General features: G+C 45.8%; 1 protein-coding gene across 5 annotated transcripts in view; it reads right to left on the bottom strand.

Annotated features, from left to right (window-relative positions):
• Window positions 1-2,194: 2,194 nt before the first annotated feature.
• The window catches only part of NTN4 (netrin 4), a 48,498-nt gene continuing 28,540 nt past the window's right edge, over window positions 2,195-22,152 (bottom strand). For all 5 annotated transcript variants that reach the window (XM_086887695.1, XM_086887693.1, XM_086887691.1 and 2 more), the window contains 7 exons: window positions 18,940-19,066; window positions 17,756-17,944; window positions 11,420-11,636; window positions 10,638-10,750; window positions 9,403-9,471; window positions 7,539-7,709; window positions 2,195-3,935 (listed from right to left, as the gene is read on the bottom strand). In XM_086887695.1, coding sequence (XP_086743821.1) covers window positions 3,799-3,935; window positions 7,539-7,709; window positions 9,403-9,471; window positions 10,638-10,750; window positions 11,420-11,636; window positions 17,756-17,944; window positions 18,940-19,066 — 1,023 coding nt within the window. In that variant the 3' untranslated portion in view covers window positions 2,195-3,798. The remainder of the gene's footprint in view (window positions 3,936-7,538; window positions 7,710-9,402; window positions 9,472-10,637; window positions 10,751-11,419; window positions 11,637-17,755; window positions 17,945-18,939; window positions 19,067-22,152) is intronic.

Raw genomic sequence — 22,152 nt, 5'->3', positions numbered from 1 at the left:
CTCTGTGCCAAAGCATCTGCTGAGAGTTCATGAGCCAGAGAGTGGAGTGCTCCACCAGAAGGAGTGAAAGAGGTGTCCTGTGAGTGCCTTGGAGGAACACAGGTTTGGATGCTGCTGTGCTGGAAGGGCTGTGTTGCCCTCATAGCCAGGGTCGGTGTTGTGGTGGCAGCTGGTTCCAACACACCTGCCTTACCTCCTCCAGCTGAGCACAGGCTACCAACATGACTCACTCCTGCAGTGCTGACAGACAACCAGGAGCACAGGGGCTCTGGCAGGCAGCCCCAGCCCCTATCACTGATCCCTGGTCACTGCTTACACCTGGCCTCCAGCCTTGGAGAAAGGAAGACTCCACCATGCTCCCTTCAGCAGCAGGGAGGTAGTTGTTCTTTTGGTGCAGGTAAGGCATAAAGACATCTCTAGGGAGAACTGTGGCCATTCCCATCTTTGGTTCCTGAAAATCCAGCACTCACCTCTTGATAGGAGCAGCATGATCCAGAAAGGGCAGCCTGGCCTCAGCTGCCAGCTTTGCCTGTATCAGTGGGGCAATTCTGGAAGAAAAGACCCCTAACTTTGATTATGACTGGGTTGGTTTTCCTGCCACTGATTTTTGTCACACAGAAGGACTGGTCAAGGCATTGCTGCTCCTGGAATCATCAAGCAATGTATCTGCTCTTCAGGTGGGCAGAGACAGACATCCTCTTCTCATACACATAACAGAGGGGAGTAAACATATAAACCAGGCAGGCTGCTTCCATCAACTCACTGAGCTGCAAAGACTTAGTGTTCAAGGCAGCTTTTCCTGCTAAGGAGGGCCTGGCTGGCTGTCTTGTGATCTCATATGAATAGAGGGATAGCAAAGGTCTGGAGGGTGAGTCCTGTGAGGAATGGCTAAGGGAGCTTGATTGTTCAGCCTGGAGAGAAGGCAGCTCAGAGGAGACCTCTCTCTCTACAGCCACCTGAAAGGAGACAAGACAAGACAGGAGGACATAGCCTCAAGCTGTGCCAGGGGAGATTCAGGTTGGACATCAGGACGAATTACTTCAGGAAGGATATTAAATACTGTAATGCCCAGGGAGCTGGTGGAGTCACCATCCCTGGAGGTATTCAAGAAACATGTGGACATGGCACTTGGAGCCATGGTCTAGCTGATCAGCTGGTGATTGGTCAAAGCTTGAATTCAATGATATCAGAGGTTTTTTCCAACCCAACCGATTCTGTGATTCTTTGATATCCAGCTCACCTGCTCCTGGTAATGGGACACTTCTTCCAGCCAAAATCCCCTGACAGAAGTTTCTCATGGGCAGATTTTCCCAACAGAAGTTAACCCTTTTCCTCCATAAAACCATCAGTGCCCTGCTCCAAGGCTAGGTCAGGAGTCAGACAAGATGCATAAGCAGCACTGCCGACAAAGCCCATCCTGGTTTCCTACAGTGCTCGAGCTGGCTGGGACAGTGGGATCACACCCTCCAGCTTCCACAAGGTCACATGAATCAACTAGCCATTGCCAATGTATTTTTAGTGTCATTAAAATAGAATGAAGGTAAAAATATGTCAAGCAGGTAAACACACAGTTTCAAATCAAAACAGAGCTATTGGAGGCTCTTGGTCACTGAGGGCCTCATAGGAGAGCCTGTCCCTTCACTCTCCTCCACCAGGGAGATGGGTGCTGCCATAGTCACTGATTAACCACCCACCCAGGGAGCTGCTGCCCACACTGTGGATTATGTCTTGACCCCCTGGCCACTAATTTCTGATGCTTGACTTCACTCTGCCGTGTTTTTGTAGACCTTTTGCCACAGCATTTGTTTCCCACAGCTTTTTGTTTCCTCTTAGTAGCTTCAAATGTAGGGAACAAACCTTATTTCTTGCTTCTTATAAGAACCTGCTCTGCAGCTCAGCCTTCAAGCCTGTGTGGAGGCAAGGATCTGGTCAGCTTTGAAAATATTTAGGTACAGTTCCCCTTCTTATAAGAAGAGCTTATAAACTTCCCAAAACTAGAGGTGAGGTGGGATTTTTGTGAGCCAACCATGTTACCTCTCTTTCTACCACGTGTTGCATTTTATCTCCCAACCAGAGAGGAAAATATCCCCCATGGCAGCTTCTCCTCACCCGGTGCAATCTTTGCTTATGCTCTTTAGTGCAGGCATGAAGACCCTGCTGCCATTGGCAGCAACAGTAACAGAAGAAGAAGATGTTGAAATCATATTATATTTATTACATACATGAGATACAAAAACAAATTACCAAAATAGTATCTTTTTTTTTTTTTTTGTGAGTCCACAGGACCTTGAAAGAAAAAATACATACGTAAAGTGGATTGATAGACCAGTGACTTTTCTGGTGTTGTATGTCTTCTTTCCCCTCACACTCATGAACAAAATACACTCTATGAAATGTGGTTTAAAGATGCTTTACAGAAAAGATATATTTTAGTGCTGAAAACTGCAGTAAACTGTGCTATATTTCATACTGGTGTTAATGAGGAAGTATAATGGCTGCATATATTGCAAACAATAACACAGAAGAAAACAAATAAAATGTTCAGTTTTAAATACTAACATAAAAATAAAATAAACTCCAGGCCCACCATGAATCGCTGGGTTGTGATATGTGAATGCAAGTCCTTTCCATTCTCTGCATCCACTCCTTTCCCTGCAGTCAGAATTTTTCTCCTCCGGCAAATTGCATTTTTATCTCCAAGTCTCTTTTCCTCGCTCAGTTTGCAAAGTCTTGCTGGAGTCCTGCCCACGGGGTCCAAGTGCTGGTCTGAAGCTGGGACTTCAGTGCAAATTATCTTTCAGATTGCATCCTCAGATATTCTGAGTGGCCAGTGCCAGGCTGGCCATTCCCTTTATACTGTTAACGCTGTCCAACTGCGGGGGGTCTTCGGGAGTGCTCCTGTTTCAGGGAGATTTTTTCACGTGCCACCTTCAAATTCTTCTTTCCCCAACACAATTAGACTTCCCGCACCGTGAAGTGGCAGGTAGTAAAGTGCTTTATACAATGAAATATTTACACTAGGGCTAGGTTCATTTTTTAACACTTCAAGGACAAAAAAAAGCTCAGAGACGCTGCACCCTCTGCAGCTGGCTCTTCTCTGCAGTCAAGCAGTGGGTGGAGAGCTGGCCTCTGCCCTGCATCCCCCCTGTGCCAAGGCAGAGGGATTCAGTTCACTCCAGCAGCTCTCTCCTCAACAGCATCAGCAGAGAATCTAGCCCCTGAAACCTTCAGCAGGGCAAACAGGTTACAAGCAAGAGGCACCCTATTCTCTTTGACGGGTGCCAGGTCCTAACCTGCAAGGGGGTGTTTCTAAAGAGTGGTTCTCACTGCCACGCTGGTGCCAGCACCTACCCACTGCTGTGGCCACTGCCTTCCCCACAGCATCCTCTGGGAGCCCCTGGAAGTCACTCAGGATCCACACTAGTAGTACTGGCAGTGTTTTGCTTCTCAGCAGTAGCTCTTCTAGGATGGCAATTTAGTCTTGGGTGAGCAGTGGCTTCATGGGAGTTGCTCCAACATTGCACTGGAGTGAGACAAGCATCCACCACCTTTCCTTATGTTCCCCTCAACATTACGATAAGCAGGGCTCAGGGTGAGGCCCTGACAAGGAAGCTATAGGCAAGTGAAAGAACATTGGCCAGAAAGAGTTAAATTAGACAGTGCCTACAACTCTGAATGCCTCACTACATGTGTGTTGGCACTATTTTCTTACATTCCAGTTTTCATGCTAGAGGTCTTCGCTCTGTGGAGGCTGTTGCGTTTTGTGCATAAAGAAATGCCCTAGGCAGTTGCACAGCACTAGTTGCAGTCTCTTTTCAAAATCTCCAAGACCTTTCTTCCAAGAGCCGACTTCCACTGATGGACAAAACTTTTCATGTTGACAATGAGTCTGCCCGTTCGGACGTCCTCGTGTCCTGCCACAAGATACTCCAAGCCTGCAAACCAGCAAAGCGGTCAGGGACTGCACAGTACCATGCTTAAGAGGCCTATTGAGCTGCAAAGTCAGCCTGGATATCTAGTCCCATGTAAAAAATCACTTACACAAAGAAATATTTATATATATTGACTCTCACATATATATCTGTATATCTATAGCTTCATCTGTATCTATGGCAAAACGAGCCCTGTGGCTACCTGTCAGTGAGATGCAGCACCCAAAACGTGGTTTTGTTAGTTTCTAAATATAAATGAAAGCTGAACTCTGGGGGCAGCACTGCAAGTTTTTATACCTTTTCTGGGAATTGCTATTACCTTCATTTGGCAGCCATCTGCCTCACTTCTCCCTGAATAAATCTGGGCCTGGAAATCAATTCAGCAAATTCAAGGAATGGAACAGTGCAGGATAGTCCAGTGCTTGGTATCTTGCTTGGAGTGACCAGCAGCCCCTTGGAGGCAAAGGCATGCCAGACCTCAATGAGAGGCAACACTAAATGTGCTGGCACCAGTACCCTAGAAGAGCCTGAAGGAGTGGCTGTCACACTGAAAAAAACTGCTAATTTCTGCCTCTGCCAGATGTTTTGGAGACATGACAGCAGGGTCTGACAAGAAGGTCTGACTGGTTGTCCAGAAACAGATAGAAAGGTCTGGAGTGTGTCCCTGTAGTGCCCTGCTGCAGGTCTTTCCTCAGGCATCCAGGTCTGTGCTTGACTTTCAAGACACAACTCAAAACAGTGCTTGGAACCGGGTAACTACTGATAAACAGGGAGGTAGAGCAAAGCCTTTGGCTTGAATTAGCTAAAGAAACACTGCCACAGATCCAAAGAGCCTAAATGGGCCACAAATGTGCCATAAATGGGGATAATAAGGAGGATAATCCCTTTCATGGCAGGAGGAGATCCCTGCCAGAGTCAGCATCCCACTGCAGAACATTTAGGATGTAGCCAGCATTGGACTCCTCCTGTACCCACTCCTTCTTGCACCAGTCAAGAGAGCACAATGCGCTGGTGCAAACCAGCCATGGGAGATGGGCCTTCCCCGGTGCTCTCAGTCATCCTGCTCCATCCTGGCTGCAGCTTGTGCTGTCTTGGGTTTTCATTCTGCAGTCCAGAATAAAGGGAGGGTACCTCCCAAGTCAGAGGTCAAGCAATACAATTCACTTTCTACTTTATCTGAGTTTTTGGGCATGCACATCCTCTTTTCTGCCAATTAAACACAGCATATGTGTGTGGCAGCATTGTCCTTCACAAGGCATTCATTTTGGCCAAGTCAATCTTACTGTTAGAAGCATCACTTTTCAAGGGTTCCTGGATTTATTTTCCTCGAGACAGAAATGTGGTATGCACACTCAGAGAGCAAGCAAATATTGTCGTGGCTGCTGACTTTGTAGGGCTTCCTAGATTTTCAGCTTGATGCTACAGAGCTGTAAAATTAAAATGAGTCAAATGACTGAGATGCCACAAGCCAGGACTTGAGGCTGTGCAGTTTTCCCTGGCAGGCTACTCTCTGCCTCTCTGTGACTGTGCTTGGCAGAGCTGTGGAAGGGATGGGCTCCTCTTACCTTGAAAACAAGGTTTAAATCTTTCATCTCAGTGTCCCCCCCCAGAAGCAGAATCTGCCTCTGTGCGTGTGTGGAGCAGAAGGTGTGCAAGGGTGGTGAAAGGGTTCCCCTTGTAGGAACTTAAGCATGTTTTTCATCTGAAAATAGCCCACAGAGATTTGATAAATGCTTGGAGTTTTTTTTTTTTCTTGTCAGAATCTTCAAGAGCCTACTCTACTTTTGGTATCCCTTTAGTTCTGTAAAATAGTATAAAAACACATCTGCCTGACTTTTATGTTTATCTTTGATCTCCTCTAGGTTTTTGAAGATGTGATTTTCATTATAGCTGTATGTCAGAAAATTGTTTTATGTCAGCTTGCCTTTTCATCCATCTGGTTATGGTTTATTCACCTGTAGGCCATAAGCTCTTACTGTCACAGAGGGTTGAATCTACTAATATTGTATTGCAAGCCACTCAGAAGTGAACGTGGTAGCTAAAGAAAATAATGAATTAAAAACAATTCTGGGATCCTTTTTTCCCTCTTTGACATTATTGAATGTCAGAGATTCACTCAATGGATGTTTTTAAGTTTCCTATTAGCAACAAACTTCATGACTTCTCTTCAACGTGAAGGCTGAGACTAATTTATACTCATGGGACCAGCAGCTCCATTTCAAAACAATACCAAGTTTCACAGCATTAATCATGAGAGCTGGCAAGGAAGTAACAAGGGAGTAACACCTGATGTGTCAGACACCTGGACTGTAACTAAAGACAGTTGCATCTCCACCTTTCTGCTGTTGTCTAAGAGACCTCCATTGGTTCTGTGATTAATGCTGTCTTTTCATCAGTTGGGGAAAATCAGTGAGGCTCCTCTGATGTTAGTCGAGTGGCAAAGCTGGGTCTCAGGTGTGAGGCTACCCTGCAGGCTCAGTTTTGGACAGCTTCCATTGCATTCCTTCAGGTTCATATTAAGGCAGCTGCATCTGGGCTTTCTTGATTGTGTTTTCATTGCATATGGAAAAATAAAACAGCTATAGCTGTTTGATTAGTGATTTATGGTGTTCCAGCAAAATCCAAAGTCTTAACTGCACTTAAACAGCAGAGCCCTGCCTAATGCTGCTGGTTCATCTGACCTTTGCACCTGACAAGATTTTCTAGCTACAGCTGTGCTTGCCTTGGAAACCAGACAGTCACTCCTGTGGACATGAAAGAAGACTGCAAACACCTCATCAGTGAATAACCTTTCTGCAGGACCCAGCCTCACAGACAGCCCTGTACCCCCTCCTTCCTAGTACTGCACATGAAAGGGACCTCTCAGCACCTACATCAATGCTTCCATTACCAATTTCCCAGAGGTGTATACACTTTATGGAAAGAAAGCCCTTTATCTGAATAAGCTGGTAGCTGCTCATTTATCTTGGAGTACTAAAAAGAGGCGTGTCAGCTGGAGCTCAGTTTTGCTCTGTGGAAGAAACCCCTGAATCTGCATGTCCTTGTCCATACTGGAGACTGCATGCCCAGTTTAGCCACCACTGGTTATACTCCATTTCAGTGAAAGAAGATGGGAAGAAACTGTGGAGCTCTCTCCTCACTGCATATGAAAATTTCTTCCAAATCTTGAAGATGTAAAGTTGTGTTACTTACAAAGAGAAATCTTCCCTTGAGTTTAGATTAGAACTTTAGTGCAGTATCACAGCTCAGATTTAAGTGTGTTTTTATGGATTCAAATTAGCTTTAGTTTTGAAAGATATATCATGCAATTGTGGTGTGATGTGCACCTCCTTTCCTCTGGGAACAGAGACTGGTAAAACTGAAAGCCTGTTGCTGTGCTACATAAAGTGAACTGTATGTTTCAAAGTCCATAGGATGAACCAAGTTTTTCTCTGTGAAATTTCAATTTGATGGAGATTGCTGTTGGAATCCAAGTGGTGTAACAGCCAGTAATTTTTAATCAGCACTGGGCTGCAATCTCACCTCACTGGTATGAGGGGACAGAGGGGCAGGAAGGAAATCTGTGTCTATGTGGTGGGGATATACTGTTCAGGGACTCAAACTTACCAGGATTGAGGATGGGACAAGTACAGCCTCTGTTAGTCCAGGATTCAGGGTAGAGTGTCCTCTTGCCCCGGAGGATCTTCAGCTTTGTAGATTTCAAGACTTTCTTGATCTTCACACTGACTTCTGCATGGGAGCCTTTGTCATGAGCTGATAAGATCTTCGTCTTGATCACTGGGAATACAGGAGTTCAAAACCAGGAATATACAGACTATTTACAGGGCTCTCTTTTTTCCCCTGGTCTAGTGCTGGTGTCTGGATGAAGCAGCGAGGACAGTTGCTTTGCCACAGTGGAGTTAGCCCAGTGCTCCTTGCTGGGGAGCCCAGGATCAGAGCAGGCACTGGGGAGCACATACATCCCCACACCCATGGGCAGAAATGCTGTCACTTGTTTTGGCCATGGCCTCTGAAACAGCCATGAGGGCATGAGGTTCCATTTCCCCCCAGAGCTCAGCAAACCCTTTGTGTTCCTCAGCACTTTTGGAAATCAATTTGATTTAGGGATGGCCCTGGAGGCTTTGCTGGCCTCAGCCTCACCCCACCCTGGTGGCAGTCCTGCTGCTTTGCAGAACTGCCAAATCCAAATTCAGCGGAGAAGAGTGAGACATTGGTGGGGACTGGGGCAATTCAGGGAGTACTTTGAGCTCACCATACCCACAGGCACATTTCTACCAACTGGCATTCCACTGCTGAGCCCCTGCATGGTGGAGGTTCAGGGCTCAGCTCCTCCACCCCACCTGTACTGGTATCCCCATAGGTGGTGCTTTATTCAGCACGCACTTTGGGAAGCTCAGGGCAGCCTCTCACAGTGTGGCCTCCTGGAGCTCATGATGAGCCCCAATAATTCATCTGTCTCTCTAGTTTAGCTGACACCTTCACATGTTGACTGATGAAAGGAGGGGTAGCCTGAGTGCACTTTAGATAAGATTTATGAACTTGGAGGTTTTGTAACTTTTTTTTTTTCCTTTCAGTTTCTTATCTTTTGCAAGATTAAACACGGTTACTATTGTGGCTGGAAAGCAAAACAGAGAAGAATCAAATATTTTCCTAATATCACTAAGCCAGGGATACATTTCAACAGCTGGCAGCCCCTTGAACTCCACTTTGTGGGCTGCTCTAAAGCCTGCAGAGGTATGGGCTATCTCTCTGTGCATTTTCAATTTCAGTGTGAGATGAAACAGGTGCAAGAGACCCCTGCAAGAGATTCCTTGCAAAGGAAGAGAGTGCTGCACAGGGCATTCCTTGCTCTGCAACAGTATGAAGAAGGCAGTTCATTGGCATACACCAGGGAAGTCTTGTGACAACTTGAAACAAAGTGCTTCTTCTCATTCATTTAAATCCAAGAGACACGTAGACACCTACATCATCCCATTGCAACAGCTGAACTTTGTTGACAGGGGGAGGTTCCCAGTAGCTGCTGGAATTATTTTATCCATGGAATGGTGATCATGGTCCCTCCTTACTTTCAGTCTCAGATCACTCAGATACAGCCAGTTCTAGATTCCAATTAGGGCACCTTGTCTACAGACAGCGTTTCAGTGACCCATTTTTGGTAAGAGTGGTTTATAATCTGTCTTGGACCTAGACAACCTCCCAGGGACACTTCCAGCTCTTGTCCTCCCATGATTTTTGTACAAGGGTGTTTTGCTTGATAGCAAGACAGAGGGGTAACAGAACAAGATGCTCCACCCACCTTGACTTGGAATCATGGTAGCTATACAGGTTGGTTGATGATCTGCCTTTAGACAGAGTATCCTGTGGGTTTGCCAGGATGGAGTGGTGCACACGTAGCACCTCTCATGCTTTATATACACTTTTGCACTGACTTGCAGCACCTCCCTTTACAGCCCCCTCACCCACAACTCACCATAGGTGTACTTCATCCCGCAGAAGACCTTGGGATTCCCTAAAACTTGCTCTTTACATTCGCATTTACCTGGGGAAAAAGAAGGAAGCAAATGGCTGTGAATTGTGCTTGAAAGACAGGAGCATTTGCAGGCAGAGACTAGGAACTGCCAGAGGTTTTTCAAATGGTCCACAAGCCTCCTGCAAAAAAAAGGAATTTGCAACTGTTTTCAGACTGAGAGCGAATACAGACTCTTAGTCCAAGGGCAATTACTCCTTGTTTACAATAAGAAGAGAAGGAAAACAAAGGCCTTATTATTTTGCCTTGGGATGCAAATAACATGCGTATCTTTCCCTGTGGTATTTTCCACACCGTAATGTACCAGACAAAATTTTAAAAGGAAACGTTGCAGAGGTTAAGGCAGATTAATGACTTCCGTGATCTTAGAACAAAGAATAACATGATAGACTTATTTACGTTTAAAATGAAATCTCCTAGACAAATGATGGAGCTTTCCCCTCAATTAACTCAATTATTGTATCTTCAAGATGTTATCAAGCCGCTCTCTGAAAATGGAGGAAATGACGCTTGCCTGCTTGCATGCAGCAGCTACAAGGGAGGACAGCTTGATGCTGCCCCACGGGGCCAGCCTGCCTTGCACCAGCCTTCATGTAGCACCCACCTCCCACAGGCCGGGAACACAGGAGGGAAATGGCTTCTCCAGCTGCATGCTAGACCATCTCAAATGGCACCATAAGCTGCAAGTGATGCCAAAACCGTTGTGGGTATCGGGGAAATAAATTCTGAGTTAGAAATCCCTTAACTGCCTGCCACTGAAGTGGCAAACCCCAGCCTTTAAATAAAGTTGCTGGTTTGTTGAGTTTTAGGGAATATAAGGATACCTTTAAAACATGATGGTCAAGTAAAATGTGAGGGCATTCAGCCTTGAAATTCAGAGCTGGAACTGCAAATTCTTGCCTTACAACACCTAAATGCTGGGTACAGGCGCTCCCAGCTGCATGGAGCATCTGCCTAATGGGTTTGCACAACCTTGCATTGATGGGATGAGCCATAAGGCTCCTCTGGGTCTTGGAGGGGAAGGAGGTTGTCACAAGGACATTCCTCCACATGTTAGTGGGGGAATGTCCCTTCCCCCCTGCAACTGATAACTACAAGTCAGTGCAGAAGACAGGTCTGAGGTGGCTGCTGGTGGGAGGGATTGGCCAGGGGAAACACGTGCAAAGCCACAGTCCTACCAGAGTGCCGGAGTGCTGAGAAGCCCTGCTCATCCTCCCAGCCCCAGGTGGGCTCACTCTCATTGAGCACTGCCTGGAAAGGAGGTGCTTCGTTGTGCCAGGTCACATCTGAGCTGTTGAGGGGAAAGGAAGATGATTAGCCTTCTTCCAGGAGCCAGTGGAAAGGAGGGCCACTACCAGCCTGTCCTCCAGACACAGTGTGACTGTGTGTCTTGATGATGGTAAATGCAAGAGGCAGTTTTGGAAGGTGAATGGGTTGAGTGTTGTCAGAGAGGATCATGGATCCATTTTGGGTTTAAAATACATTATAGGGATTAATATACCACAAACATCTTCAGTTTGGTAAAAAAAGCAACATGTCAGATTTGGAGAGTGGGGTATTACTAAAATGTGCTGTTTTCTAAAAGTCAGAGCTTGACTCCAAGCCACAGTCAACATAAGCTGAGTTACAACAGCAAAATTAAGCCTTTTGTCTTCTCTCACTCAGATGTCCCTGAGGCCCACATTTGCTTGTGGAGAGGAAACGACTGTGAAGGTTATGGAAAACACTTGATACATTAGCACCAGCACTGAGAGCAAAAATTCCAGCCCAGCCATGGTGTGCCAGGTACCCAGGAAGCTACAGCCTCAGCTCCCACTCTATTCCCACTCCTTACCCATAGCAAACCCCAAGGATTTCACACAATGGATACTTTTCAGCCTGCTTGCTACGTGTAAACAGAACCTTCCCTGGCACTGAGATCACAGAGGTGTGGTGAGGTATGGTGAGACCCCCAACTCACCTGCTGCTGTGGCAGTCACCGGTGTGGGGGTCGCAGCTGCGGGCGCAGTCGCAGGGGCGGCAGCCGTAGGCACCGAAGCCCCAGTAGCCGGGGAGGCAGTGGTCACAGCGGGGCCCTGCCACGCCGGGCTTGCAGGGGCAGTCACCGCTGCTGGGGTCACAGAAGGTGCGGGGGCCCAGGGGGAGCACGGCCGATCCCACGGGGTGGCAGGAGCAAGCTGCAGCAGAGGGACACGGTGAGGGACAGAGCAGCTGTGAGCGCACAACCTCTGCACCGCAAAGGCGCAGGAGATGCCTGCAAAACCACCTCTCTGCCTAGGGACACCGCTGGGGTTTCTGGGCTTTTTTATCCCTCACCCAGAGAAATCTGAGCAGAGTCTCCCTTTGGAATCTGTAGAATTTTAACTTTTGTGAGCTAGCTTTTAATTAGTCAGCCTACCCTGATGTCGTGTCATGTTTTGCCAAACAGGCCTTTATTACTTTTCTTGCAGCATCTGGATTCTAACCCGGCCAAGCACCCAGGGATGTGCCTGCCTCACTGTGATGTTTAAGCAGCTGCGGGTGCTTCATTGCAAAAATGAATCAGAGCATAATTGCTTTTTAAAGTAATAACAACTGTCTTGCATCCAGGAGGTTAAAAAACCCCTCAGAACAGTCATTTTAATTAAAGTGAAGGCTGAGCAAAAAGTACCCCTCTGTCTGTGTCTGATTTTTAAAACCATCAATTAAAAACTTTAGGAAAAAAGAATGAGGAAACTGACAGCGCAGAGATAGGCTTTTGCATATTCTCCAGGACACGGGTTTGCAGAGTGCACATCAGAAATGCCAGCTGCTCTTTTGTCCCTCACAGCCCCTTGCATCAGAACAATGCACTAGAAGTGTGCTGTGGTGCATGTGGTGTGTGAAGTTTTCCTTACCTACTCCTTAGAGGCTTTTTTTACATAAACATAATTTATGTCTGTTACAAGGCTACTTTCCCCCAAAGATGTTAATGTTTTCAAAGAACAGAAATACATTTTTGAGCATAAGCCAAACCTCTGACTGTGTGGCCAGGTCAGCAGGCGATGCTGTGGCCCACAGAACCAGTAACTGGCTTGCTTGTGCTCTTCTTGCCCCAGGGTTTGGTTCTCTGACCAGGACACGGTACAGTCAGCCTTACATATTACAGCAAAAAATTCCCTGCTGAGAGACCTTTGCCCAAAGCTTCATCTACATAAAATTGAGTTTCCTGAGAAAATTATACCTGTAGGGAATACTTTCACTAAATTCTAATACCAATCTTTCTATTTTGCAACTGTGAAGGCAATAGAGCAGGAAAGCCACTACAGGCAACATATTTCTTCCTCTTAAAATACTTATTGCTGCACACTTACATTTAATTTTGCTCCGACAACATTTTTGTGGTTTCAGGAATCTGACATACCCAGAGTATAGTTTCAAAATATTAAAGGATAGATTAGTATTGGCAGTTAACTTAGAGGCGACTATGATTCCAACATCTTTGCCAAAGTAATCCCCAAATTTTCCCCACCCTTCCCACTCGCAAACAAATATAATTATATAAAATTAAAAGATTAGAAAGCCTCTCCACAAACTGTGTAAGTAGCTGCAGGCAGTGAACTCTGGTACCTTTAATAGCATAGTTTTCAACAGTGTGCACTGAGACTTGCATACCTTTCTCCTGAAGTCTGTGAAGTGTTTTACACCTGATACATATATCCAAATGCTCTCTTTTCCTACTAGATCAGGAGGGTATTTCTGGCATTCCTCAGGCCCTTCAGGGGAAATATCAGGCACTTAAGGCTCTTCTATTCCCCTCCAGTTAATGAGATAAACCCACTGCTCAGCCAGAGATTTGGTCCTGTTTTGGTCAGGTTTCAGCTGAATTTTACATATAACCCCATTGGGGTTGGAGCTTTTATGTTTTAGACAATTCTTTTACACACTTTTTTATTTCTAATATAAAATTTAACATCAGTAGCAACACTATGGTGAAGCATGAATATTAAATTTACAAAAGCTGTTATGAAAAAGAGCAGGAAACTCATTGGCTGTCTAAAAGACAACTAAAAATGAGAAGGTACTTGGCTGTACATTTTAATAAAAGCCACAAAGATATGTGTTGTAAAGGCTGGTAATTTCTAACAGGCCTGCATATCCACTTCCATTGATTCCATCCTCCCTGGCTGCTCCTCAATGGGCCACCAAGGTGTCAATCTGCTTTCCAACGGTGGCTGGCAATTGAAGGTTTCTACTCTTGGATTTTGGGTGAAGGCCCAGGATGACACTAAAGGGCATTAATGTGAATGGTTTGGGCGGCAAATTTTCAACACAGTGAATGTGATGGGCTGTGGTGGGAGCTTGCTGAGCAATGCAGACATGAAGTGAGGCCCATCGCTGTACACCAAAGGAGGCTCTAGAGCTCAAATGTGTGTTATACCACATTGGAAAGAAAAGCATGGAAAAAGGATAGAGTGCTTCCATAGTATGGCAAGGGCAGGAGGGAAAATATTGCAGGACTGATTATCCAATGTTTGAAAGCTATTGGTCCCTCATGGACAGCTGTGCTTTGCTGGGTTTAGATCCCATTTTCCTCCTTCCACACAATCTGCACCTCACTGTAGTGCAGGCAGTAGGAAGCCCACATCCAGAAAGGTGAGAGGAGCAGCTGAACAGCAGGAAAAGTAGCTACAGACAGTGTTGGATGGCATTTCATTGTGGATACACAGGTGCAGAGTGTGAGACTCTCAATGTGAGGCTTCTGCACAGTGCCTGTCTCATGCGCCGTGGCTGCTTCACCAGGGAGGCTGGGAGTCTCCACAGCCAAGGCAGCTCCTGTGAGGGAAGGAATGGCTAGGCCCCAGCCTTGGATCAAGAGAAGGCTTCCACAAGCTTGATCCTTTTGCTTTTTGATTTGTAAGCAGCATTGCTAAAAATGCCAATTTACCAGCCAGTACTACATAGCAGGAGTCTGCATGTGACTTCCATGCAGAACATGAATTAACAGCTGCCTGTCCTGGCATTGCATGTGCTGACTGGGATGGAAAATCAGTGAGTGGGATGACAGCAGAACTGGATTTCCCTGCCCTGGATTGGTGATACTGTTGTGGTTTCCTTGGCTGCCAGCTAACCTTTGGAAATTACAAATATTTACCCTCAAAACCCTACAGTTAAAAAACAAAATAAACTTGGCAATTATAAAACTCGATTTTATTGTCTGTAGTTGTATTGTAGCTGAGGCTTAAAAACTCATGAGGATGGAAAGAAAAGGACTCATAGGTATGACGGGGGGAAAGAGTCATCAGATTGGTGTTTTAAACAGCAGAATGTTTCATTTTATCAGGTACACGCCTACTCCTGAACAAATATTATACACACTCTTTGCCTGCAAGAATCTTTAAAGTATCCTTAAAGATTATGGCTTAACAACTCCTCTATTTACTTTGACCTAGGTATTTTTAAATTTTCAGTGATTGAACAATAATGGTGTCTTGAGCCAAAAACAAGCAGGCAATGTCATGGCCTTCCCAAGAAAGAATAATAGAGCTCCACGCATGTCCCTTATTATTGCAGACCACGGCATGGTCCTTGGAAATGTTCCAGGCATAGGCTGTAATTGATCTTATACACTTTAATTTAACAGTCATTAGTCATTTTCTACGGCCCACAGCTGCTATGACCCCCATGAGATGCTGGGTCCCTGGGTGCAGGGAGCACTCTCAGCAGCAGGAGACCAGAAGTGAAGAGGTGAAGGGGTCTTAGGGAGGAGTGCATTTGTGAGGGTTTGAAAAGCCCAGAGAGAAATCATCTGGGAGTTTGTAGTAACAGGGTCTCTGAAAGGAAAGCATTCAGATAATCCTTATATTTGTGGAATTCAGTTTGTGCTAGGAAAAGTTGTCTTCCTCATATACTTGAGGGAGTATCAGCTCTGCAATTCATAAATGCAGAAAAAAAAAAGTGTCATGAAGTAGATGTACTTAATGCAGAAGGTAAATAAATGTAATTTTTTTCTCACTATACTCAAGAGTGTCTTACAGTTCTTGTTAAATATATGTTATCTTTGGCATTTAAACACTGTAGTTCATGAATATCTAGCAATCCATAACGCTGGATTGTTGCATTAAAGACTAACGGAGGCACAATTTTTTTTTTTAAATGTGGAAAGTGGAATGCCATGGGCCATTGATTCAGAGATTAATGCAGAAAGCCAAGAGAACCAAGCACTGGCATATGTCAACAAAAATACCCATTAATCATCAAATATCCACAGCTTCCTCCGGCTCATAGAGGCGGGGAGAAACTTTTTAATCAAGAACCCTAGAATTTGGCTAACACATAGTTAATGATGTGATGCACTGCCTGACTTCATTAGCAATGGTCTAACCTGCACACAGGCATGTGCACAGGGTTGGCAGGCTTCCCTTTGAGCTGGGGCTGCTTTGCAGCAATATATCCTGAGACCTCTTGTTTCCATCTGGCTTTGCAAGGGAGGAGGCTCTGTGCTGGCCAGCCCAAGAGGTGCCACTTGACTTCCTCTTGGACCCCCCTGCAAACAGCCACAGATTATGGACTGGGCATTCTGGCACAAGGACAAGCCTACAATGAGTCCCTCGTGAAATTCCATCCTCCCAATGGACTTAATGAGGTGACAAAGGAGGTAGAAGCCATTTTTACTGCTTCCAAAGTGAACAGTGGTGTTTTTACGTATCAGAAAACCACACTCAACCCAGTTCCAAAGCTTCACTTGTTCAATGGCCTCGGAAGAGTGTATATTCTTCCCTGAAGGGAGCTGGCATGTAAAGAATATCAGGAATTCCAACCCTAGCAAAGGTACCAGAACCACAGTATAATGATGTTTCAGAGCTTGAGGGTGTCATGCAGATTTATTTCAGTCTTCAATCCTGCACTATCTACCAGCAGTCAATTAATACTATTTGTTCTTTTTTTAATTAGCAAGGATGAATCCATGAGTTAGAAAAAAACATATAGCTTCTGCTTGGGGTCTAAATGCAAGACTTAAACTTGTTTTTTTCCTAATGAGACTCCAAAAGTTCATTGCCTAAGTTCTGGCAATAATTAAGAAGGGAAAGTATCTGATGTTACAGAGGAGACTCAAAACTTTGATGAATACAAGTAGGTAATGGAACTTTTTAAAGTCATTAAATTCACTGTTTAAAAAAAATTATTGTGTACATACTACAGCAGTGAAGTAATTATTTACACAAGCAATGGAGAACTGTGGTCAATTCCGTTTCCATAAGGAGAACCAGGGTGGTAAAACAGGCAGGTCAGCTGTTGCTGCCCCTCCTTGCAATGAGTGAAAAGTGGAGAGGAAGAGCACCTCTGCAACAGACTGGTGGGGCTGCCGGGAATCTCACGAGGATAATATGCAGCAAGGGAGCAGGACAAAAGCAGATGTTCCCCACCAGACTCAAAGAACAAACTGAAACCTCACACACCCTCCCAGCCTGGGGTGCAGCTCCCCACCGCAGGAGAATTCCCTCTTCCTTTACATGCAGGTACTTCTCCTTGAGAGGGGAGAGATGTGCTCAGTGTCTCCTCAAAAGACACAGGCAGGGTGTCAGCTGGATTTCTTTCTGTCACTTGTGAAGGTCCTCCTCATAGTAAGTGAGTCAGTGAGGAGAAATGTGGTGAAGCCAGCTGTAGGCTCAGGGAGGAGGGCATGCCTGCACCCCATATTTAGCTGGCCAGTATAATGTTCTCAGCGTAATTTGGGGATCTGGAGTCCCCCCATGGTGAGTCACCATCCTCACAGTGGCCCCTGGGGAGTGTGGCTTCTGGATTGCTTCTTTGCTTGGGAAAGATTTAATTTCACATATGACTGAATCATTGCTTTTAGTCTTGCCTCCTCAGTGTCCCACCTTCTGGAATATCACTTAACTTGTTTTCCTGCCTGTCCTTCCATACCCACCTGCTGCTGCGAACACGAACTGGTGGGCGACGCTATTTGTCAGCTGCACCCCTGCTGGCTGAGGAACCTGATTCTGAGGTTACAACAATCACCAAACAAGGAGAACATGAAAACAAGATGCAGCTTTTCCTCTCCAAAAATAGCAGTAGGAGAAAGTAAATGAATCATCTCTCTTCCCCTGCCCTCAGGCTAGAGGGATTCTTGGGACAGATTTGTCGACAGCATCTGCAAACTTTCACCCTGCAAATATCACCACTGCTCTTTGCAAGCAGTATCACAAAAAGGATTCAAAGAGCTCCCTGTCCTTCACTGAAGCAAGAAGATTGCTCCAAGGAGGGGCAAGAAGATGTCACCTTTTGTTTGACACTTTCCCACTGGAGAAGTACCAGGTCACTACTGACTTACGTTTGCAGGCGTCTGGGGCAGAGAAGGGCTTCCTGAGGTCGCGGTAGAAGCCCAGCTTGCAGCGCTGGCAGTGCTGCCCCTCCGTGTTGTGCTGGCAGTTGTCACAGACGCCGCCGCTGCGATTGCCCGACGCCAGCCACGCATCCATGTCAAAATGACAAGTGTCAGCATGCCCATTACACTTGCACGCTGAGGCAAAGCCAAAGGGAACAGAAAGACACATTAAGGCAGTGAAAGATGCTGATTTATAGAAAAGAGATACAAAAACTCAAACTGTGTTTTGGAATGGGGACTTGACCTGTTACTCATTCAAATGCATGAAGTATCACTACATTTTCATCTGTATTTTCTAACCTCTGGAGATAATATTTAAGAAAGAGTATTTTCTTTAAATCTTCTGTTTCCAGTACAGGTTTTCCACTACAAGGACAGCCACAGGTAGTCACAGCTAGAAGAGAGACCCACATTCATTGGTCCTGCTGAGGAAGGGTCCTTCCCTCCCAGTCTTAGAAATCAGCACTGCCCTATACAACATCTGCCATGAGAGTGCTGTCAGGATGTTCCCTGCAGCTGATGGAGGAAAAAGGCAGGTGGAGGAGAGGTGTGTGAGAGAGGACAAGCATCCTCCTTAGGATTCCCCTGCCTCCAGCACTCACCCTAAGCGTCCTCCCTGGCACTACAAAACTGATCTTCAAACCTCTAGAGCCCACCCTCAATGGCTGCTCCCACCCTCAGTGCCCAGGGGTGAGCAGAGCCCACATTCAGCAACAGAAAGTCATAGCTCCTGCACAGGAGCTTGTCAGTGGTGTCCATGGAGAGGACAAATCTGGCCCCTTGTCACCTCCAAGCTACCCTGGCAGGCTGCAGTTTGCCCACAGCAGCAGACCTCATCCCCAGGAGATGCACTTGGGTCCCAGAGAAAGGCCAAACCAACAGACATCATGGTTTCATGAGGATTTCCAAGTGAGGGGCTGTGCAAACAGGGCTGTCCCTGCCACACAAATGCGTGGTGGGTGCTGGGCAGGGCCATGGCAGTGGCTCTTCACTCACTGAGCTGCTCAGAAAGCACCTCCCCACCACCCCGGGATGTGCTGCCTCTTGGACACACAGGAGACAGGCACACATGGAGGGAGCTTTTCCCTCTGGCAGAGGATCTGGAGACACGGTTCCTGCTGGCTACTTACACTGACACTCTTTGGGGGCTCCGGTTTTGCCGTCGGCAGCCTGCCAAGGCTGGTCGTTGTAGAGCGGGGCACAGTGCTGGCAGTGGGACCCTGCGGTGTTGTGCTTGCACATGCATTTCCCATGCACCTAGTAGGGGAAAGAGAGCAAGGATCACCCACAGCAAAGGCCAGAGTCTCCAGGGCACAAGCCCACACACAGGAAATAGCATGCCAGCTACATGCTATTGCACTGACTAGGAGGAGGGATGTAGCATGATGTCCATTCCAGCCAAGGGCAAATATTCTGTAGTTACACTTTCAGTTAGGTTACTATGTGTAGATCTGCATGTCACTGCATAAAGAATTCCCAGGAGAGATTAAAAAAATGCCAGGATTCAAAGCATCCTTGGGAAATACTGTAAAACCTTTCTCTTTTTCTCTCTCATAATTATGAATACACCTTTGCAATACTGCAGGAATAGCACCTACAATCTCAGCACCCAGCTCTGTGTGCCCAGCTGTCTCCAGCACAAGAAAATATGAGAAAAAAGAAAATCATCCCCCTGAAAGATAACTATCTACCCATCCTAGGCAGAATTTTTGCCCCACAAAGGAAAAGTCAAGGATAGCACAAGGCCCGTGACTGACTATACTCGGACATGCTCATGACAGATAATCTAACAGCTAGACAGGCCAGTGTAAGGGAGTAATTAGAGATGAAAAGCCAGCACAGCACACTTGATGCCAGCTGCCCTGTCAGTCGCTGGCATCACTCACCCTGTTGGCAAATGCAAAGAAAACAGGATGTAGCCAGAGGGCACGAGCAGCCCGGCAGTGCCTGGATGCAACAAGATCAAGCTCTGCAGCAGCAAGGCTCTGCTGGCAAGACTGAAGGCCTTGCCTTTTCCCATGGAGCATGGCAGGTAGCTACCTACAGTAGCTATTTTGATATGTGCCTGTGCTTGCAGCTTTACTCTGCTCCACATTTTGCTTTTAAATGCATGGTTTGGCTTCTCCCGCTGCTCATGACTGAGCTGGGGATCTCAGTCTGCCCTGCCAGCGTGGCCCTGTGCTCATGTCACAAGCTGGCCATGAAACCAACGGAGCTGCACCAGCTGCAGGCTGCTTTTGGCATCCAGAGGAGCACAGAGTGGTTGGGGTGCCTGGTGATCCAGCCTGGAGCTGGGGCATGGCTTTAACTGCTACTGGAAACTGCTGCCTTCCACACAGTTTAACTTGTGGTTTTACAAGTGTGCTGTTCCTAACTGCATGACTTGCTGCCAAGACTGCCACAAAAAGGTTCCTGTGAAAAGCCTGAACAGTAAACAAAACAGAAGAGGACCTTGAACATGTTGTAAACAGCTTCTGCTTGTTACATATGTGCATACACACACCCACCCACCACACACACTCCTGGCTATTGATGACTTTCTTATTTATTCATTTTTAATTAATAGATTTCAGCTGCTATCTCACAGGAGTCAAATGCAAGCAATACAGATAAAATTTCAAAACTGACCTGGAAAGTCCTTCAAAGACTTTTATGCAGAAATGAAAATAGCAAGATCTTTCAAAAACTTCTTGAATTCATTCCTGCCCTATTAAAATGTGAGATCATCAAAAAATACAGAACAGGAACTGGGCTTTGTAAGCAATGAATAGGTACAGATGAAATCAGAATGCACAAGTATCTAAGCTAAAGTGAAAATACTAAGCTAATTGTTTTCTGTGCAAAAGTCTTTGAAGGACTTTCCAGATACTACTTGGTCTGTCTGGCTTACCATATTGATATAATCTTAAATGTGTGTTAATGAGAATGAGAAGTAAATATAGAAAAGAAACAACGAATTTGCAGAGGGTATATGTAGTTCTCAAAGTGTGTCTTGTGTTTTCATATTTTCATTTTTGCTACCACCAACAAAATGTTCTTCAAACTCTCAGATACCTTCCTCTCCTAAATTACCACTTGTTAATAAATTTCTCTCACATTTTTTAGGTAAGGTCCACACACAAACCAAAGTTACAGAATCTCTTCACACACATTTAAAAGCATACATACCTGCATGGAAACAGAAGATGACTAAACCTGTACTGGTCATCTTCTGGTGGTTTTATGGTGTCCTAACTCTTTGATGCTACTTTTGGTAAGGGTTTCTTGCAAGCCCTTTGGCCGTTGAGTGGTTAGGACTAGACATGTTGTACTAGCCTGAACCACATCTGTGGCAAGAGACGTTCTCCAGAAATCCTTCCTCATAGGCCTGTCCCAGCTGTAAGGGTAGAGGGACCACCAGACCCAGGACACACATGATCAGGAAGGGAAGGTGACTGGAAGGAGTTGAAGGGTGCCATAGTCAAAATCAGGGGGTCCTTTGGTACTTTTGCAATCATGATGCCAAAGTGAGAAGGACACGGGAGAAGAATTGCAAACAAAAAATTATCTCAGACATGGGGACACTTGAGATTACTGTGGAAATGTGTGCTCCCCCTTTTTGTGCCCACAGCTTCTCCCTCCAAATTCAGTTTGCTCCTTGCCAAAGCCACACAAAGAATCAGTGGGGACCCAATCAATCATCCAGAGGCTGCTCAGCATTAAAAATCCAAAAACTCATCTGAAACTCAGCAGCATCTCAGAAACTCTCTATGGATTAAGCTTCCCAAGACACCATCAGAGAGCAAGGCAAAATGCTCCACCAAGGAGCATTCATGGTTCAAAGAGCAAGAGCTGGGATTTTCTGAAAGCCCAAGTACTGAGTGTGCTGCATTGCTAGAATAAAGGAAGGTGGGTGAAAATAAAGCAGAATAGGATGGGTATCCCAAGAGTTTGCTGTGCCACCATTAATTTGGCATGCAGAGCTAATAAGTAAACCACTGAATAGCTAGGCACCAACATATTAATATTAATCTGTATGTGAACTCTAAGGAAAGAAGTTATATATAGTTAAAAATCTGTTGCAGCAATAGAAGGCTTGTGGTCTTTCATGCTGTGGCAAGGAGAACTGCAGAAGAGCCAAGTTGGAGATGATGCAAATCAAGCCAGCTGGTGTTTATCTAGATAGACTCAGAGACAGAGCATGATGGCATTGATCATACTCCTGGTATCAATTGTTTGTAAAGGTGCCATGCACCTGGGAGAAAGGAAAAAAATGATCTGGCTGAAAAGCTTAAAAAATAACACAACAGCACGATTCCGACATCTGCGTAAAGGCAAGAGCGGGAGCAGCACAGAGGCCCTGT

This window comes from Cyanistes caeruleus, chromosome 4 (assembly GCF_971803275.1).
Source record: "Cyanistes caeruleus chromosome 4, bCyaCae1.hap1.1, whole genome shotgun sequence".
NCBI lineage: Eukaryota > Metazoa > Chordata > Aves > Passeriformes > Paridae > Cyanistes > Cyanistes caeruleus.
This window is presented reverse-complemented; position numbering and strand designations above follow the sequence as displayed.